General features: G+C 36.4%; 1 protein-coding gene across 4 annotated transcripts; it reads right to left on the reverse strand.

Annotated features, from left to right (window-relative positions):
• Positions 1 to 1,343: 1,343 nt before the first annotated feature.
• Positions 1,344 to 11,181, reverse strand: LOC121988616. Of its 4 annotated transcripts, XM_042542142.1 has the most exons (5): positions 10,779 to 11,181; positions 2,103 to 2,185; positions 1,880 to 2,021; positions 1,468 to 1,781; positions 1,344 to 1,377 (listed from the first exon to the last, which is right to left on the reverse strand). In XM_042542142.1, exons 1-4 carry the CDS (start codon positions 10,794 to 10,796, stop codon positions 1,764 to 1,766), a joined length of 261 nt encoding a protein of 86 aa, XP_042398076.1. In that variant the 5' UTR covers positions 10,797 to 11,181; the 3' UTR covers positions 1,344 to 1,377; positions 1,468 to 1,763. The 4 variants fall into 4 exon arrangements, 2 of the variants coding, with proteins under 2 accessions (XP_042398076.1, XP_042398075.1); XR_006114061.1 differs by having other exon boundaries at positions 1,468 to 1,509; positions 1,880 to 2,185; positions 10,779 to 11,180; XM_042542141.1 differs by having other exon boundaries at positions 1,880 to 2,185; positions 10,779 to 11,180.
• Positions 11,182 to 22,338: the final 11,157 nt, after the last annotated feature.

A 22,338-nucleotide genomic window follows, 5' to 3' on the forward strand; every position in this document is an offset into this window, starting at 1 on the left:
GCTACCCAGGGATCAAGCCCTCCAGACCTATCCACCTGGCTTCCACGACATACCGAGATTTCCCTTACCTAGCCTACAACTAGGACTCAGTATTCGGCTACCCAGGGATCAAGTCCTCCAGACCTATCCACCCGGCTTCCACGATATACCGAGATTTCCCTCTCCTTGCCTAGCCTATAACTAGGACTTCCCTTGATCAATCTCCATACTTAAACAACTTAAGCATACTTAAACATATTTGTCTGACATTAAAACCTTGGAGGTCGATTGCACCAACATTAACAACACCGTTTCAACAACGGTGTAAAATCGATGTAATATAGGTTAATAACACCAGTTTGACAGCAGTATACGACCGATGTAATATTAAGTGAATGACACCGGTTTTAGCAGCAGTGCAAAACCGATGTAATATCAGTATTGTTTAATAACACAGATTCGATTTCCGAAATAGTGAAAAACTGATATTATACAAACAAGTCAATATCCATGTAACCAACACATAAATATTATTCTTACAACATAAAAAGACAATAGATATTGTACACACCAAGTCTGTATCCACAAATTATACAAATATTCTTCTTACAATAGTATCCATAAAATACACAAATATTCTTTTTACAACATCAAAAGGTAATATTCTTCTTACAACAGTATCCGCAATTTACATTCCATGCAAATGCATGCATCATCCAAAGTTTTCAAAAATCAAATACCTTTCCTACTCAGATGTAATCTAGCATGCATTCAGCCCACTCGAACCGCACTTCATCAATTTCAATTCTGGAGTACTTGAGATTTGTAAACTGTAAAAATACATAAGTAGTAAGAGCATCAGGTAACAAGATGACTAATTAGAATGCTTAAAAAGAGGAACATTCATCAAGTATCTCAACCACATCATATAGAAGTTCAAAGACTACATAGAAACACATCAAGCACTAGGGGAAAAGCATAGCAGCAGCAAGATATGATATAATGAGGGAAAAGCTAAGAGAAGTTCATAATCAATCAAATCAAATATGAGTTTGCTTTATATCAAATCAATTATGATACTGAAGCAGTGTTGGAAAATGCAACAAATTTTCTTTAGGGCTTATATGCAAAATGGAAGATATTGTATTATTATCATTGCTGAAAGTGAATCCTTGTGGTCAACTTTAAAATTTTCAATTATATCTTTCATATATCGCATGATATAAAAACCACATTGCTCTAAATCCAGTTGTTGAGGAGCCTATGCTAGAAAAGAAATATTGTAATAACTTCTTCAAGGATAGTGAAACAGTTGTTAATCAAAAGGACATACCTTGACAACTACCCATGTTGGTTGTTTTTTCCCTTTTCTTCCCGTCTCCGCATTATTTCAAGGCCCTTCATGCATATAACCCGTGGGAATTGTATTGCCTCATCAAAATACATCCATGTTTCAACAAAGGTAAGAAAAGAAGTAAAAAAACTTACATGTTGACAACATATTTCCAATCTTGATCACGAATGCGATGACTAAGAGGATCCAACAAAAAATTAATCTCCTTCTTAACATTGATGATAATCAAAATTTAACAAAAACTACACAAAAAAATATAATTAGTCTATATATGCATCCTCAATTATCTAATCAAACAGGCTGGTCTATTCCAGCTTTTTGAACTGTGTGTATCCGTACTGTGAGCAAAAAAGTCACAATGAAATTTAGTGCCTCTTTGGCTCTTTCGACAGAAGCACTAAGAAAACAGGTTAATTATTTGGAATCGGATTCAATGCTGGCATGTAAACTGCAATCAAGCAATTAAGAAATTTAATCTTCCCCAGTTGATTAAGGATACTCATACACAGTAATAAGTCACAAAAAAACATTTTTATGTTAAATCACCTTCCTTCCTTCCAAGCATAGGTTGCATGTCAATAAGTTGTGTTGATGCCTTAAATAGCCATTTAATTGTTCTATGCTCCTAAATCTTGTTCTCCTCTTTGTGCCCTCACCACCTTGACTCTCAGAATTCTTGTCACAGATGCTACAGGAAAGGCGACACATCGCTTTTACCATCTTGTAATGGTCAGCATCATTAAAGTAGGCTTGTGTATCTTCATGGTACCAATATTCTCCAGTCTTTCCTTCTATTCCTCCAGTTAAGAAAACTGAAAAATCAGCTACGACTCTAGTATAATCTCCAAGAGCCTGTTAATTGAAGCATTAGCAATCGAAAAGTAAAAAAAATAACAACATCTAAATGCCATACAATTTAAATATATAATGCAAGGAACATCGAAAAAAACTGTCGAGAATATAGATTATTTAGAAAAACTCTGAGGTGTAAATTATGCTAGCTAGCTGTCTTGATTATTTTTAACAAGCTTTAATTAGCATTAATTAGTTTTAATTAGCTTTAATTATTCTTAATTGTTGTAAATCATTGAGCTGTAATTATGTTGTAAATTATTATAAATACAATCTCACTAGGAGAGATCATTATGCCCTCAAGTCATCTCTTTCAAGTTGGTATCAGAGTCATCCTTCCCTGTCCAGAAATTTCTTAAGCCAAAGCCATGTCTGAACACTCCAGCGAATCCACCACCATTCCTCTGTCCTCCGCACATCCCGCCCAGATAACCACCATCAAGCTGAACTGCGACAACTTCTTACGATGGTCGCAATCAGTGAAGATGTATATTCGGGGCCGAGAAATGATGGGCTATTTAACGGGTGAAAAGAAAACTCCATCGGAAAAAGACCCAATGTATGCTACATGGGATGCCGAAAATTCCATGGTAATGACATGGCTCGTAAATTCCATGGAAGAGGAGATTGGCGCAAATTATATGTGTTTCCCTACGGCATATGAATTATGGGAAAACATAAATCAGATGTACTCTGATTTGGGAAATCAGTCCCAAATCTTTGAGTTGACTCTCAAACTTGGTGAATTGCGGCAAGGAGAAGAACCGGTCACCAAGTATTTCAACTCCTTGAAGAGGATCTGGCAGGACCTTGATCTTTTTGATGCATATGAGTGGAAGAATGTTGAAGATGGACAGTACCACAAGAAAACAGTGGAAGACAGTCGTATCTTCAAATTTTTGGCTAGCCTCAATGTTGAGTTCGATGAGGTAAGAGGAAGAATCATTGGTAGGAGACCACTACCATCCCTCGGTGAAGTCTTCTCCGAAGTTAGAAGGGAGGAGAGCCGAAGGAATGTTATGCTTGGCAAAAAAGGACCTACGACTATCATTGAAGGTTCAGCCCTTACCTCTACAGGCTCAAACATACGCAGAGGCACTGCCAATCTACGTAAACCAGAAGAAAAGTCAGTTCTGTGGTGCGACTTTTGCAACAAGCCACGTCACACCCGAGAAACCTGCTGGAAAATTCATGGCAAACCTGCCAACTTTAAAAGCAAATCAGGTGAGAAAAATGGACGTATCTTTCCCACTGCGAATGAGGCAATGACTACTGCCAGCACCATCACAAAAGAGCATCTAGAGCAACTTCTAGTACTGTTAACTTCAAACCCATCATCCAGTACTCCTAATGTTTCTGTGGCGCATACAGGTAACGAAATAATTGCCTTTCCATGTGGTTTCGGAATTTCTGCTCCATGGATAATTGATTCTGGAGCATCTGATCATATGACCAATTCCTTGAAATTGTTAAAATTATACTCACCCTGTCCTGAAAATAAAAAGGTTATGATTGCAGATGGAAGTTTTTCACCTATTGCCGGAAAAGGTTCAGTCCAAATTTCTGAGAATATAGATCTTAAGTCTGTTCTCTATGTACCTAAACTTACATGCAATCTTCTTTCAGTCAGTAAATTATCCAAAGACTCTAACTGTCGTGTAGTTTTTTGTGACTCTCATTGTATCTTTCAGGACCGGAGCTCGGGGAAGACGATTGGCAGTGCTAAAATGGTGAATGGTCTTTACTACTTTGAGGACATTTTACCTAGTAAGGAAATTGTGCAAGGACTTAGTAGTATTAGTTCTCTTTCTGTTTATGATCAAATAATGGTTTGGCATTGCCGTTTAGGTCACCCTAGTTTTTCATATATGAAACATTTATTCCCTGATTTGTTTAAAAATATGAACCCCTTAGATTTTCAATGCGAAAGTTGTATTCTTGCAAAAAGTCCTCGTAAAACATATGTCTCTAGACCTTACCTTGAATCAAAACCTTTTTACTTATTCCACAGTGATGTGTGGGGACCCTCAAAGGTAACTACATCATCCGGACAAAAATAGTTTGTAAGCTTTACCGATGACCATACTCGACTCTGTTGGGTATTTTTGATGAGAAACAAGAATGAGGTTGAGAAAATTTTTAAAGAATTCTACAATTTGATTGAAAACCAATTTCAAACAAAAATAAGTATTTTGAGAACAGATAATGGTACAGAATATTTCAATCAATCTGTAGAAATTTTTTTGAGGACAAAAGGCATCTTACATCAATCAACCTGTCCTGATACTCCAGAACAAAATGGAGTCTCTGAAAAAAAAAATAGGCACTTACTTGAAGTTGCTAGGGCCATAATGTTTTACATGAATATTCCAAAATACTTATGGGGAGATGCAATTCTAACAGCAACTTATTTAATTAATAGGACGCCTACTAGAGTTTTAAACTACATCACGCCGTTACAATGTCTGAAAAAATACTTCCCTGAATCTCGCATCAATCCTGATTTACCCCTTAAAGTATTTGGTTGCACCGCTTATGTACACATACCTAAGAGATCACGGTCAAAATTAGATCCTAGGGCAGAAAAATGTGTTTTTATAGGCTATGCTGCAAATCGGAAAGGCTACAAATTTTTTTGTCCTCTAAAAAAACGATTCTTTGTAACAATGGATGCCACTTTCATGGAAACCAAAACATATTTTACCAAAAATTTGATTCAGGGGGAGAATCTAAGGGAACCAAATTTTTGGGAGATAATTAGAACTCTTCCAAATTTGGTTATTGACCAACCTCAAAAATCTCAAAATGAAAATAATGGGGAGTCCGAACCCATAATTGTCAACCATGAAATTGGTCTATCAGAAAAGGAAATACTTCGAATGGAAAAAAACCAAAATATCCTTGAACCTTTGGTTTATTCTAGGAGAAATGTCCTTGGAAGAAGTATAGATGAATTAACCATTCCAGCACAAGCCTCATTGGAAGCCCCGGGCGAAGGAACACTGAATACTCCAGGTACCTCTTTTTCCCCTAACTCACATGAAAACTCCACTTTACCTATTATTCTTGAGTCTACTAGTCCAACCTCAATTGTTCCGCAAGAAAATGACCCTGACAACCTTGACCTCCCCATTGCTTTACGAAAAGGTACCCGAACCTGTACCAAACATCCCATTGCCAGATACATAACCCATGACCATTTATCCGAATCACATAAGGCATTTACTATTAATATTTCAAAACTTGTTGTACCTAGAAACATTCAGGAAGCACTGGAGGACAAGGATTGGAGATTAGCAGTGTTTGAAGAAATGAATGCCTTACAGAAAAATGGTACTTGGGAAATTGTTGAAGCACCTAAGGATCAAAAGATAGTAGGGTGCAGATGGCTCTTCACTATAAAGAGTAAACCAGATGGGAGTGTAGAGAGATATAAGGCAAGACTTGTAGCAAAAGGCTTTACGCAGACATATGGAATAGATTACCAGGAAACATTTGCTCCTGTCGCAAAAATTAACTCAATTCGAGTTCTTCTGTCACTTGCGGTCAATCTCAAATGGCCCTTATATCAGCTGGATGTTAAAAATGCATTCCTAAATGGAGATCTAGATGAAGAAGTACTTATGAGTCTCCCTCCAGGTTTTGAAAGAAAGTTCGGAGTCGGAAAGGTGTGTAAACTGAAGAAGGCCTTGTATGGTCTAAAGCAATCCCCAAGGGCATGGTTTGAATGCTTTGGCAAAGCTGTGAAGCGACTTGGTTATGTTCAAAGTCAAGCTGATCACACCATGTTTTACAAACACTCAAAGGAAGGTAAAACAGCTGTGCTTATTGTATATGTTGATGATATTATACTAACAGGGAGTGACTACAAGGAACTTGAAGAACTTAAAGGAAAGCTTGCAAAAGAATTGGAAATCAAGGACTTGGAAGTGTTAAAATACTTTCTTGGCATGGAGTTTGCAAGGTCCAAAGAAGGTATTTTTGTCAACCAACGAAAATATGTCCTTGACTTGCTGACCGAAACTGGTATGCTGGGATGTAAGCCAGCTGAGGCGCCTATGGAGCCTTACGTCAAACTACAACCAGTAGCGACAGAATCAGTAAAGGAAAGGGAGCACTATCAAAGACTTGTCGGGAGACTGATTTATCTATCACACACTCGGCCTGATATAGCATTTCCAGTAAGTGTAGTTAGCCAATTCATGCACTCGCCTGGGTCTGAACACTTCGATGCTGTGTATCGAATCCTAAGGTATCTAAAGAGAACACCCGGTAAAGGACTTCTGTTTAAAACCCGGGGGCATCTACAAGTTGAAGCTTACACTGACGCTGACTGGGCAGGAAGTCTAACTGATAGAAGGTCTACTTCGGGATATTGCTCGTTTGTGGTGTTAGAGTGTATACTAAAAGCCTAGCTTTTGGTATAAACATTTATCTAGAAATAAGAATCACATTGGTCAAATGTCTACATTTATGATAAATGTAGTTGTTCAATTAATTTATATTGTAGATAACATGGTGTGTGGTGTCACACACAGAGGATCATGTTATCAGTACCTTATAAATTATAAACAGTAACTCACGACCATAATGGAAAGGAACAAACCATTGGAAGGTCGTAGTGTAATTAGGTATTAGTTTATCTTAACTATATAATTACACTAGTACACTTAGAGTGTATTGAGTAGGACCATTAGAGGTCGTTTCTTTTATACTGAGTTTATAAAGAAACAAAGACCTCAGTTATTATGGAAGTGTGTGCTCTTAATCCTAATATAATAACAAGCACATATATTTGATATTTATTTCTTTAATTTATCAATGGGTGAGATTTAGTTCGATGAATCGATAAGCGATAAGTTGGAAATGATATCACTTATAGTGTGTATTGTTGATTATAGAAGGAAGCTGTGTCTAGTGATCTAGGTTGAGAATGTCCTCGAGAGGAGCTCATAAGGATTGTCGTGTTAAACCTGCGGTGGACTTAGTCCGGCATGGCGATAAGGTTGAGTGGTACTACTCTTGGACTAAGATATTAATTAAATGAGTTGTCAATAACTCGCTTAATTAGTGGACATTTGACATCTTAAACACGGGAGACTAACACACTCATAATAAGAAGGAGCCCAAATGTAATTTGGGATTGGTGCGATAGTTGATAATAGTTCTTTAGTGGAATGAATTATTATTGATGGAATTAAGTTGTGTGTTAGAGGCGAACACGGCTTAATTTCATTGGAGACCAAAATCAATTCCTCCTCTCGGTCCCTATCGTAGCCTCTTGTATATAAGATTTATACCCACCACATACCACCTTCTTACCCAGTCAGCCAAGCTTGCGACCTCGAGCTTAGGGTCGGCCAAGCCTAAGGTTGGTCTTAAGGTGGCAGGCCAATAGCTTGGAGCCCAAGTTTGGGTGGCCACATCATATTAAAAAGGATTTTTTATTAAAATTATTTCTTATGTGGATATCATAGTTTTAAAAGAGAGTTTAAAAATTAAATCTTTCCTTTTAAACCTTTCTACAAAAGATTAAGAAAATATTTGAAATCTTTCCTTATTTGTAGATTAAAAGGAGATTTTATTTTTAAGAAAAACTTTCCTTTTTGACCATGATAATAATTTAAAAGAGAAGTTTAAAAATTAAATATTCTCTTCTACAAAAGATTAAGAAAAGATTTGATATCTTTCCTTATTTGTAGATTGAAAAGAGATTTTAATTTTTAGAGATAACTTTCCTTTTGGAAATTATCCACATGTTTAGAAGAAGAATTTTAATTTATAAAATTTCCTTTTTATTAACCAATCATGAAGGGATAAAAAATATTGGAGAAATTTTTATAAATTTCTAGAAACAAATTAGGAAGTTTTAATTCTTGTGTGAATTAAATTTTCCTTGTTTTGGGGAATTAGAAGTGGCCGGCCATTATTATTAAAAGAAGAAAATTGTTTTTTAATTAAAATAATTTTTTTATGACAAAAGAATTAAGAAATTTTTTATTAAAATTTCCTTATTTGTCAAGACCAAGGATTATAAAAGAGGGGGTAGAGGTGCCTTCACGGGTGATCAACTCTATTATTCTTCTCCTCTCTTTTCCTCCTTGGTGGCCGGCCCTAGCTTCTTCCTCTTCTCTTCTTCTTATGGCCGGCGGCAACCTCTCTTGGAGCTCTTGATGGTGGCCGGTTCTAGCTAGGAGAAGAAGGAGAGAAAGGTGGTTTTGTTTCTTGCATCCCTTGGAGCTTGGTGGTGGTGGCCGGACCTCTACTTCTCTTGGAGAATTGTGGTGGCCGAAACTTGCAAGGAAGAAGAAGATGCTTGGTGGTTCTCATCTCGGAAGATCGTTGCCCACACAACGTCCGAGGTTAGAAGAGGAATACGGTAGAAGATCAAGAGGTCTTTTTAGAAGGTATAACTAGTAATTTTTCCTTTCCCCATCATGCTAGTTATTTATGGAAATAATACCAAATACAAGAGGCTTACGATTCTAGTATTTCGAATATGTTTTTCGAAGTTGTGTTCTTTTATTTTTCTTTTCCTTGTGATTTGATTGTTCTTTTTGGTTGACCTAAAGTTATTTTAGGAAATTAAATATTAATTTTCCATAAAAGGTTTTGTCTAGTCGGTGGTGGTTGTTCCCATATCCAAGAAGGCCATGTGCCTCGCCACGTCAGTACTGGGAACCAATTATGGAAATTAATATTTAATGGAATTAATAACTTAGGTGATTTGGATCAAACGTGTTAAGTTCCGCAGGAGATCCAAGTCTAAACCTTAAAGAACAAATAGATTAAGTTTTGGATCAAACGTGTTAAGTTCCGCAGGCGATCCAAAATTTAATTTAAAAGAACACATGGTAGCTAGGAAAAGGTTCAGACCTTTGTACAAAATTTTTGTACAGTGGAACCTCTAGGTTTTCCGAGTAGCAACCAACATGTGGGTGGTAATTTGGTTACTTGGCGTAGCAAGAAACAAAATGTGGTAGCTCGAAGTAGCGCAGAGGCTGAGTTTAGAGCCTTAGCTCATGGAATATGTGAAGTTTTGTGGATCAAGAGACTATTATTGGAATTGAAGATATCAGAGTTGGCGCCAATAAAGATGCACTGTGACAACAGAGCAGCAATTTCAATTGCACACAATCCAGTACTTCATGATCGCACAAAGCATGTGGAAGTCGACAAGCACTTCATCAAAGAAAAAATAGACAATCATGTGATTAGTGTGGACTATATTCCCACCATTGAACAAGTTGCTGATCTACTTACAAAAGGGCTACACAAGAGACAGTTTGAATGTTTAGTAAGCAAGCTGGGTATGGAAGATATCTTTAAACCAGCTTGAGGGGGAGTGTCGAGAATATAGATTATTTAGGAAAGCTCTGAGGTATAAATTATGCTAGCTAGTTGTCTTGATTATTTTTAACAAGCTTTAATTAGCATTAATTAACTTTAATTAGCATTAATTAGTTTTAATTAGCTTTAATTATTCTTAATTGCTGTAAATCATTGAGCTGTAATTATGTTGTAAATTATTATAAATACAATCTCACTAGGAGAGATCATTATGCCCTCAAGTCATCTCTTTCAAGTAAAACCATAGCAAATACATCTCAGTCTGAGTTTGTTTCTTAAACCTGCAGGAGGTCAACTAGATATATCATTGATTCAATCAGGAAAGAGACACTCTCTTGTGGTCCAATCTAATATGTTCTGTAGCCTCTTTAGTTTATTTGAAGATTCAGCTTCATCACGATGGTATTTCTCGATTAGTATCTTACATCAAAGTCAGTTCAAGTAAATGAGGAAGAATGAGAAGTGGCAATCAAAGAGTCTTGCATCACAGCAAATGGAAATAAGTCATCAATTAGGGATGCAGACCAGCTACTAACTCAATGGTTTCTATAGCAGGCCAAGTAAGTTTTTGAAGGTGGCTAGACCGTAAGGCGGTTATTGCTTATTGCCAGTCAAGTGATCAAATTTAAAGGATCAGGCTATCGATGCAGATATAGTTTTATCCTCTCATGTACCATAAGCAAGGAAAATTTGGTAATTAAAGTTTCAATTCCACTACTAGTTTCTATTAACTAGAATGTTGTCTAACAAGGTTCTGGGAGAATTAATACAACACCACAACGGTGATCAAGTTTCTTCTCTGCTTTATCTCAATTTACCACCTTTGCTGCAACTGAAGCTTTCTATTAATCTTCTGTACTAGGGTTTCCCATTTTAACTAAGAATCAGAGGCCAATCCAGTCTGGTTGAAGGTGGAAATCAGGAAAATGAAAAAAAAAAATCCAATCTAGTTAGATTGCTTGAGACAGCAAACCCCATGATCAGATCCCTTAAGACCGGTTTGATCACCATGAACTAGTTTGAGATATCTCAATCAGAATTCACCAGCAAGGAGATGTAGGAACACTCATTAAGCATTGCATACCAAAATCTGAAAGTCAAATTCGCCTTATTCACAAACCAAAATCCTCACAGAATCCAAAAAAGGGAAAAAAAAAAAAAGGAATTTCCTTTCGCAGGATATCCACCCCAAATCAGATCTCAACAGGAACATCATTCTCTACTCAAGCAAAGAAGCGCTCACCTGGACGGTCTTCTCCATGAGATCCTTCCGGTGCTGCGGATTCGACACATGACATACTGCCCCTATCACCTCGATTCCCTTCGACCGAAGCTTCTCCACCGCCTCATCAACGTTATTTTGTTCTCCCAAACGAGGAAACGCCGATCGATGGCTAAACAATAACTTACCAAATACAAAGAAATTGTAGCCGTACAAAAGAGGGGCGAAGCAGACCTGCTTCCGGGAGGAGACGACGACGGTGCCGCCCTCGAGGCCCAGGCGCTCGGCGATGGCAAAGCCGATCTTGGGTGGAGGCCGTGACGATCGCGACCTTGCCCTCTAATCTCCTCATCTCGCCTCGGTAGGATATCTCGTCCTCCCAAGTAAGCCAAAGCCAGTGCGGGCAAAGCCATGGCGAGGTGTATTTACTATATAGAAACACTTTTTCCCATTTTACTCCAACAACTCCTCAATATTTTTGTTAAAATCAACTCAGGATAGTATTTGAGGAAATTCATCAAACAAATTGCATGCATCAATCAATTAATACTTGCAATCAAGAGATCAGTTTCAGCAACGATGGATAAAGGGAAAATTATCGAAATGCAAAGAAGGACTCCAGCGGTGGCAATGAATGTTGGACCGGAGATGGATAAAAGAAAAACTACCGGAATGCGAAGAAGGGCTCCTCTTCTCACCCAAAGGGAGGAGTTGGAGGAGATGCGGTGTGGTTGGACGGAGAAGCAAGGGCGTCGTGTGTTGATCCTAATCATCAGGAGAGGAAGGGGCGTCGATCTAGGAAGGGGAAGAGGGAGATGAGGCTGAGAGAGATGGCTGGACGGCCAGCGGCGAGGAGGAAAGTGGTGGCGTCGCGACAGTATACGGTGGACGGTGCGATATAGGTTTAGGTTTGGAGGGAAGAGTGAAGCGTTACAAATTTTGGCTAAATATTGGTGGGAAAAACAAATTATTTTATTTTATCATAGACACCGTGTTTTAAAAATCACAGTTAAAATCGGTGTCTATTAACGAAAAAGAGTCGCTCATAGACATCGGCTAAAAAAACCGATGTCTATGAGTGAAAATCTGCCCTCATAAACACCGATTTTTAGAAAAACCGGTGTAAAATACTCAAAGACATCGATTTTTGCTTAAAATCGTTGTTGTTCCACCGATGTCTATGAGGATTTTTCTTGTAGTGTGGGTTAATTGTGAGCTAAACACTTGGCATGAGAGAAGTCCTAGTTGGAAACTAGGCAAGGAAAAGTCCAAGTTGGTCAAGAGTTATTGTACACTTAGTAAAGAAGTCATGACAGATCAAAGTTGACTGTATACTAGATAACGGAAGATTCCAACAACTCAGGGAAGGCTTCGGGTTGGGCAAAGGAACCTTACAACTAGGTTTAGGGGATTAGAGATGGGCAATCGATTGGGTAATTGATTGGTCCAAAGTCAATCTATCAAATGATTGATTGGGAGATGTTATTGATCTAGCCTGAAGTCAATTGATTGGGAGAAACTCGCGAACGAATAGTAGCTTCCCAGATCGATTAGGTAGTCAATTGGGAAACTTCTTCTTCACGAATAGAAGCACTCTTGATCAATCAGTTGATCGAATAAAAAGTTGCTTAATCGATTACGACTATGGCATAATCAATTGGGAGATATTGTGAGAGAATAGTAGACTTCTAAATCGATTGGTATGTCTCACTAATTGATTTGAGGTTTAAAAAAAATCTAGTTGGCAAATGTTAGAACGATTGGCTGATGTGGCAATTGATTGGGAAAAAGAAAAATCGATTTATGACGTCGAGTGAACCTTAGAAAAGGTTTTTCACGAAGGTTTGAAGGTACAACCCAAAATCACTATCCACGCCAATTCTTGAGGGTTTGGAAAAGAAGTGTTGCTGCATTTTTAAGCATCAAGAGGCTATTCTAAGCAAGAAAAGAGCAAACAAAGCAAGATTCATTGTTGTAATCGTTTTCGATTTCTTATGAAACCTAGATTGCATTTCATGTTGCATTTCTTGTACGAGGCTTCTCTACCTTCGGGAAGGAGGTTTATGTTTCATAGTGCATCTATGAGTGGAGAGAGTGGACCCATGGATTAATCATCTCAAGGAGGTGGAGACCAAGTAAAATCTAACTAGATAGCATTACTTCAAGTTCCACCGCAACAAATCATCAACGAAGCGAAAGAAGATATCCCTCCCCCCCCCTCCTCTAGCTCTCTACATGTCCTAACAAGTGGCAAGGTTACTCTTCTTTGAACTAATCACTGAAAGATAAAAAGAGCTAGAGGAGGAAGAAGAAGTCGAAGCTTGAAGCCCTAATTTCAACAAGTCAAGGACTTATCATTCAAGGAGAAAGTTCAAAGATGGATTTCTAAGATGGTTTTAGGTACGACATTCAAGCACCTCCACCATTCAAAATTAGAAGTTTTGACCTTTGGAAATCAAAAAATAAAAAATTCTTCATGATAAAAATAGAATAACGGTTTGCTCTAATGGAGGATTTTCAAGCTCCAACGGATAGCAAAGGGAAGCTCCTCAATAAAAGAAAATGGACCAAGAAGCAACTAAGAAAATTTCAAGTTAATTATATGGAAACCAAAATTTTGATTAATTTATTGTCTAACAATATCTTGTGCAAAATAGGAGATTACAAGAGTGCACATGAGTTATGGAGCAAATTGGCCAAGCTCCATGAAGATCCATCCTCAATGAAAAATGAAGAAAAAGGCAAAGAGAGAAACTCTTTATTTTAAATACAAGAGAATTCAGAGGTTGAGAGGTGTTCAACATCCGAGGAGATTATCGAAGAGACATCCACCTCAAGGGATTAGGGAGAGATCTCATTGACATCGAAACGAGAAGAAGTCTCAACTTCCGGAGTAAATGGAAACAAAGAGTGCTCCACCTCTACAATCCAAGGGAGCAAAAATTGTGAAAGTATATCAACTTCAATTTGTAAAAATAAAAGTCACGTCATATGTTTTGAGTGAGGAGAGTGAACCCTTGAATTAGTCACCTTAAAGAGGTAAAGACTAAGTAAAATTAAATGAGTTAGCATTGCTTCAAGTTTCCACCACAACAAATCCTCAACGAAGCGAAAAAAGTTATTCACACCCCCTAGCCCTCTACATGTCCTAACAAGAAGGCTCAAATGACTCTCAAGATGAAAGAGAAGGCAAAAGAGGTCAGCCCCATGATACGAAAGGTTAAGGAGTACATTATGTACTTCTCTTGTAATCAAAAGGGACATTTTCAAAATCAATATCCAAAGGGAAGGAATTCAAACAAGGACAAAGCAGAAAGCTCAAATCAAGGGTGAGCTTTAAAGGGTAAAACTAAGGTACCTTTAGCAAATAGTACTTATTTAAGTCATGACAAAATGCATGTTAGAAATAAATTTCATCATTTTAGTATTATTTATCATGAAAATGGAAAGCATGAAAATGGAGAGAATGAAAAATTGATTAACAGGATCTTAATATATTACCTAATATATTCCCAACCTTTTTGTTCTCTCACAAAATGCCTTAATCGATTAGCACAATCAATTAAGAAAGGTTGAATTGATTGTCTCAGTTGATTCAATTCTTCTTTATGAAACACATCTCCCAATCGATTAGGTGACCGACCTAATTGATTCGAGTCATCCCTAATCGATTAGGAAATCTTCCTAATCGATCCAGACATCTTTTGTTCTATCGAGAAAATAACCATAATCGATTAATCAATCGATTAGGCTCGACTCAATCTATTGATCAATCGATTCGAGCCCTTTTTGTATTCTCATGAGAACCTACTAATCGATTAGCTTAGGACCAATCGACTGTCCTAATCGATTGCGCAACCATACCTTCCTTGATTCAAGTCTAGAATTTCCTTGCCCAACATCCGATCAATCGTGACCTGTTGGGACTTCCCCACCAAGTGTCTGGTCAACCCTTGACCCACTTGGGCTTTTCATCTCGTGCCAAGTGTTTGGTCAACCTTTGACCCACTTGGACCTTTTCTTTGTCAATTTCTCGTTGAACTTCAGATCACCAAGTAAGGTCTTTCTTGACCCACTTGGATTTTCCTCTTGCTTAACCTCTAGTTAGGATTAGTCACTCAGTAGACTTTCACCTCGCCTAATCTTAGTTAGGATTTTTCTTTGTCAATGTATGATCCTCCTTGACCCACTTGGACTTTTCTTTATCTAACTTCAATTAAGGCTAGTCACTCGGTAGATTTCCAACCTGCCTAACCTCAGTTAGGACTTTCCTTTGCCTAACCGTAATTAGGGCTTTCCTTTGCCAACTTGTGATCCTCCTTGACCTACTTGGATTTTTCTTTCAACTATTGTCAAGTATTCGAACCTTGACCTACTTGACTTCTTCTCACATATTGTTCAAATATCAAAATTCAAGCTCGAGTCAACTCGAACTTAGTCAAATTAGTCAACCTTAACTTGAGGATGATTGCACCAAAAATTTTCCATTTTCTTATGTTTGACAATATGTTTAAATTAGGCTAACTCATTAGCCCGACTTCATCATCCCATGTCAAAGCATGAATGAGGATTTCTATCTTAAACCCTATATTTTTCTCCTCCTTTGACAGACATTAAAAACTCTTTCCAAGAGTTAAGTCATTCAAAACAACCTAATAAAAGTCTCATACCTTTTATATTATATGATGCTCAACCTTGGCCATACAATAATCACAATGAAGATTTTCAATCTTCTATTATCTCCAATCCTTAAAACAATCATGCATTTAATGAGAATCTCCCCCTCAAAACATACTCCAACTTCTGTCATTGCACCAACAATGATTTTGAGTTCTTAAACCTTTAGAAAACCCAAAATTAAAGTTTTGAGATTAAAAATTCAACTTTAAATCCAAACTTCCTCCTTAACTTCAAATTAGTCTCTTTTAATCATTCCTTTTTTATTTTCTTCAAGAAAATTATCCTTAAATATTTACGTAAGCACTTTTTTAGGTTAGAGATGGTTAACTTGACTAAACGTGGCTTAATGTGCTGAAATCAAACCAATTAAACCAAAATCAACACAATCAATCGATTGATTTCAGCTATCAATCGATTTCGGCTAGTGCTAATCGATTAGCGTTGAGTGCCAATTGATTAAAACCCATTCTAATTGATTTCGTGAGTTTTTGTGCTCACAAAAATTCACCACCAATCGATTTCCTAATTGATTAGGATGAGGTAATTGATTGATCCAATCGATTATCATATCTGAATTTTCTAATTTTTTAAAGTAATTTCATATTTAATTTCAGAAAATTATAATTAATTCTATGATTATTGAAAAATCATGAAATTTTACGTAGACATTACTTATATCATATACTATCAGGACAAAATAATTTTCTATGAAAATACCTTATATTTTTAAAGATTTATATAAAACTGGAAACCATTAAAAATTTTAATGTTTCGCTCTGTCTTTTATTTAACTAATCAATGGTGATTCCTATCAAAAAATAGATTTCACTAAGGTTTTCTAAAACCATTTTGAAAAGTTTTTCAAAATAAATTTCCAACCATGATCTTTGGGTTAAATGCACATGACTTGTACATTAGCTTTCCTCATGATTGGACTTCACATAATCATTTGTTTTGATGATACTAAAACTCAAAAAGATGTACTAAATCAACATCTTGAGTTTTGTTCATTTTCTTAACATCTCACTTGTATTTAATCTGTCTCAATACACACACAAGTGAACCATATGATCTTTGTGATATGTAAATTAGATTTTTCCTAACTAAGAGCCCATGCATTTCTAATTAGGTATTTAAACTTTGATCATCCAACCTACAATGTAAATTGATGTCATAATTGTCCTTAGTAACAAATAATTAAAATTTATCTATGTAAATGATCATGACATACACCACATGTATATTTTTAAAAAGGAATATATCATATCTTGACTTAAATGATGTATGAATTAATAATATGTATCATTTTCAATGCAAGATGTATGATATGATGATATGACATGTGATTAAGACACACAAAATATGATAATTTTTAGCATAAATAAAGTATCTTAGAATTTTTATCTAGGTATCATTAATAATCACTAAGTCAAAAATAAACCTAAGTTTGACCTTATCTCCCTATAAAATGTCAAAATCCCAACTTGACATTTCTTTAAATCCTATCCTATTTGTGCCAATGCGATCAAGCTCAATTCTTCAAAAAATTTAATTGGCACACTTTTACTCTTCAAGAGTAAAGATCCATTTCTCATTTTCAAGATATCACAATATCTTAAAAATGGCCTAAAGTATCAACTTCACCATATTTGGATTAACTACCCTTTCAATTAGAATTGACACACTCTAAACTCACGTAGGGTGTAACAATCACACTCGTAGGAACCCAAAACATATTGGTGCTCCTTAGGTGTGCTAAGGATTGACTAGGCATAACTTTCCTAGACACCTTTTTATGACTTTTCTAGACTTCTTAGAGGTCTTAGTCACCTCAAGGTCAACTCTAAGGATGACCTCCCTTGTAACCTTCTTAATGACTTTCTTAGGATTCTTAGAAGTCTTTGTCATGTTAAGGTTAACTCTAAAGATAGCTTCCCTTGAAATCTTGACTTGAATCCTAGGCCTAAAGTTGGTTCTATAACTATATGGAACTCTATGGTATGAGGGTACATTCTCCTTTGCTTTTGGTTGTATCCCAAACCTCTCTTACCATTGAATGACTCTTGTATATTTTGGCCTAGGTTTTGCTTCTTTAAACCTATGACTTCATTTGTCATTTTCTTAAGGGTCTTCTCTAATTTATCAAATCTTGACCTTAAAACTTAATTTTCTATCCTTAAATCTTCAAATTGAGATTTTTCCTTATTGCCTTGGATATTGTTCCTTTTAGGCATATATCTAGATTATTTTGGTTTCTTGCCTAAACCATTTTCTACCTTCCTATCCTTGGGAAAGATGGTTCTAGCATAAAATGCTTTGTAATTTTTGTTGGGATATGCCCGATGAAGTATGTGCTAAAACACATTTTATAAACATGCACAACAGAAGACTAAAACGTAAATAAATCTAATTTATTACAACACACACTCCATACATATGTAGGATACAATCGCACTAGATAAGATCATAAAATAAAATAAAAATAAATAATAATTATTCTAGGTATATCTTACGGATGACCTATAACGAGAAGGGCATCAACTTTAACGATGTTATTGAATCTCGCCTCTATTCATATCTACGTCGAGCTCCTCAAGACAACTCTGTGAGTACAAGCCTCTCCTTTGGAAGTTACTAGCCACGAGCAAAGAAGAGTGATCAAGAGGAAGAAAAAGCAAACAAGGAAGAGCTTCTTCCTTGCTTGGTGGCTCACGGCAATAAGGGGAAGGGGCTGCCCTTATTGGCGGCGGCAAAGAGAGAGGGGAGAGGAGAGAAGAGAGAAAAGTTGGGTTAAGATTTCCAAAATCCTATCAAGCCAACTAATGAATTTTCTTGTTAATTCTCTTCACACCACATCAATATATAGCTCTCATTAATGAGTTAGATTAGAAAGCTCAAATTCAACCAATTATCCCTTAACCAAAAATTTGTCCATTAACCCCTTGGTTTGGTTCACAACTAAACCAAGTTGGTTCATGACTAATTCAATTTGGTTGAACTCTTATATAAAATATGTGGCTCATATGCACTTCTACTTTGACAAATATTTTCATATTTGTTTTATGTATCGTCCAACTAAATATTTATCTCTTGATCTAAGAATCTTACCCTTTAACTTGTTTTACATCTTTTATAGATTCGTTAGTGTGTGTGACCCAATAGGTTCCCGGTTTATCTTGGTCATCCATAATTAACTACTTAATTATGGAGTGATCATGAGTAGCACCTAATAATACATCATGATCCCCAATTAGCTGGAAAATCATAGTTGATTTTAGAATTAATTCTGAACCCTTCAGCAACTATAGTGAGTCGTGCCTCGTTCCTTTCACTCATTTTATACCTACTTGGTTCATGACATGGTCTATATGTCAGCCCCCACTAGGCTGATAACCATGATTTTACTACAATATTTTGATTCATAAATAGATACTTTTATGATATTCACATAGGTTAAATTCATATTTATATCATATTTCATGAATTACATTTATTTATCAACTTAATTGCAAACTATCTCATTATTGTGATATTTGATGTTAATATTCGAATATAATCTTTGTAGGATCAAAAGGGCCAAAGACTTGATCAGATCAGACCAAATTTGGCTTCAAATCTAGGGCTAATTGAAGAGATTAAACTCTGAAGTAATATGGACCATCCATTCGAGATTAAGAGAGATATGAGCCATCCGTCAAGGATCTGGTCCATCCAAGCCAAGGGGGAGTAGATCACAACCAGTGATTAAGATATGAAGATTTGGATCAGATTTAGAGCAACTTCTACCGTCGAATCGATCCTGAGCAATCTCAACAATTGAATCATATTTCAAATCTGATTTAAATATTAGATGCTACAGTGGAATGGGAACTCACTTTTTCGTTTGTCAATTTGCTACAGGGCTCGCGTCAAAACAGGGGAGGATCGCACTCGGGTGATCTCCTTCCAATCTTCCACAGTCAGAGGTCAAGAGAGATCAAGGGTGTCCCTTCCTCCGGTCATCATCCACCTGTCACCAGCTAGCGGTGCCACTTCAACCATCTGATTTCCAACTCAGTTGCAACTTCGGGCGAGGGAGAAGAAGCGAAGAAGGCGGAGGAAATCAATGGTTTGAGTTGATCCCTTTATTTTCCATCCTACGATTTTCCTCCTTAGAAGTTTTGACCACATCCAAATGACGAGAATGTTCTCTTCTGCTCATTTTTTATTTTTGCACCATTCATCTGAATCTGTAGCAGCCATCCAAGATAAGCCCGCATTCTAACTCCATCACAACTATCCAAAGCAAGCTTGATTCATTTTGTTTGATGTGTGATTTGATTATTTACTTCTTTGATGTATTGATTGCTTGCTTGTGTTCATGTTTTAATTCTGGTATGATTTCATTGTTGGTTGAATTGTAATTGACTTGAATTCCCCATGTTTCATATTTCATGTATTCGGTTCTGTTCAGATGATGTTTTCAATGTGTCCGATGAAATTCCTCAACCATTAGTGTTACTCTAATTGTAGCATTTAAGTTCATTAAAATTCTTGCAATGCTTTAGTTAGTTGAATGCTTATTGTTTCTTTGATTTTTGCTCTTCAAGTAGATACAATTAGGTTAGCTCAGACTAGGTTCTGTTAAATGCTATAGGCTTCTTTTGTTTCATACTTTAGGATCATTAAATGCTCTATTTTCTTCATGTTGTCTTTCCTGTTCTTCCATTGTAGTCTAGGCTAGGTTAGGTTCTTATCACGCGCATTGTTTTTCATTTCTTAGTCTTAGAACCCAAAACCTAAACCCCCCATTTAAACTTCAAAATATCAAGCAATATAACATTCAATCCTGAGTTTATCACCTTACTAATACATTCATTGGGAGACAATCCGAGTCATCTCTATGCTACATTAGTATAGAATGAATTCAGTCACTTAATTCTTTTGATACCTATTTTCATGACAAAAAATTAGGTTTATCACTGACTACGTAACACCTAGCTTAAGTAATACTTCCTCATTCTGTGGATTCAAATTACTCGTACATGTGTCTAAGAGTCTCGTACACTTAACATATGATGATTTGGCTAAAGACTTTGAGTAATAATCCTAACAAGTGGTCATAGGGTATACATCTCCTCGCAAGGAGTAGTGAATCCTTTGTGGGCTATCCAAATACCTTCAGACACCTCAACTTATATCCAATCATCCCGGGCCCACACCTCAATGAGATGCTTAAGATGTCAAATTATAAGTTTCCATGACCAAGATGACTTATATACCTCAAGTCAAAAGAAACTTGCACTCGAACTACATTAAGAGCTTCACAGACATATCCATATATGTAGATAACCATATGAAGTTTTACAGCGAGTCACTCTAATGAACTAGTTACCATAACTGACATCCATGTTTAACTCTTGATATCCCAATATCTCCAGCCAGTGAGAAAATAGATGCTTAGCGAATCAAGGAGTATAACCCGTGCTAGTCTTACAAAATTGATGATGTCTGAATGCATCAATTCGTCGACTAGGAAAATTCTAATACGTTCATAATTGCACATGTAGAAATAATCACAAGTTGTAATCCAATCACAAATTCTCTCATGTTATGAATTGTATTGCAAACATTCAGTAAATGAGTTTAAGACAATCAAACATATAATATACACTGAAATAGTGAATCTATATTTATCAAATAAATAGTAAAAATCATAAGATGATTGCCTTAAGATATCCCTCAAAATCTAACAATTTTCCCTAGGATTATTATGCTTCCTATTTTCATGGTAACATGCTCTAAAATCATAAAATTTATTTCTAGCATGCTTATTATATTGAAATGAAAAATTACCATTAACTAATGGTACCTTAATTCTACTTTTAGAAGCTCCCCCTTGATTTGAGCTTCCTCTCTTGTTAAGTTTCCTTTGGATATTGATTATGGTAATACCCTTTTTGGTTGCATGTGAAACACACAATGTACTCTTTGCCTTTGTGCATCACGGGTAAGACTTCCTTTGGCTTCTCCTTCACTTTGGGTGCCACTTGGGTCTTCTTCTTCTCTAATTTAGAGCACTTGCTCTTATAGTATCATTTTTCTCTATACTCAAAACAAATAATATGATTTTTATTTTTAATGCATGAAATTAATATACCTTCATAATTTGCACTTTCTTGACTTGTGGAGGTGTCACTATCTTCATTTGATCCGGATGTAGAGACTTCTTCTCTATCCGATATCAATGAGCTCTCCCCCTTAATCCTTGAGGTGGATACTTCTTGAAATTCTTCTTTAGATGTTAAACATCTTTCAACTTCCAAATCCTCTTCCTCTTGATCCAATGAGTCTCTCTCTTTGGATTTATCTTGACTTGGCAAAGTCGAGGGATCTTCGTTGAGCTTGGCCACACTTGCTCCATAAATCCTTGGCATCTTGAAATTCTTTAATTTAGTACAAAAGATTGTTAGAAACCAAATTAACCAATAATTTGGTTACTTTGTCATTTACCTCAGATCTCTTAATTTACTCCTCAGTCCATTTCTTCTTCTTGAGGAGCTTTCTTTTGCTTTCCATTGGAGTTTGAAATCCCTCCATTATAGCAAACCATTGCTCTATATCAATCATAAAGAAATTTCCGACCCTTGATTTTCAAAGATCGAAGCTTCCCAATCCAAATGGTGGAGGTGCTCGAGTGTCGTATCTGAGTTCATCTCGAAAATCCATTTCAAAGTTGAGCTCCTTGATGATAAATCTTTGACTTGTTAAAAATTAGGGTTTCAACTTTTGACTTCTTCTTCCTTTAGCTCGTTGTTCTTTCTTATGATTAGTCTAAAGAAGAGTGGTCTCTCTCTGATACCACTTGTTAGGACACTTGAGAGTTAGATAAGGGGCGAATAGCTCCAATCACTTCGTTGAT

This window comes from Zingiber officinale, chromosome 6B, assembly GCF_018446385.1.
Source record: "Zingiber officinale cultivar Zhangliang chromosome 6B, Zo_v1.1, whole genome shotgun sequence".
NCBI classification, from domain to species: domain Eukaryota; kingdom Viridiplantae; phylum Streptophyta; class Magnoliopsida; order Zingiberales; family Zingiberaceae; genus Zingiber; species Zingiber officinale.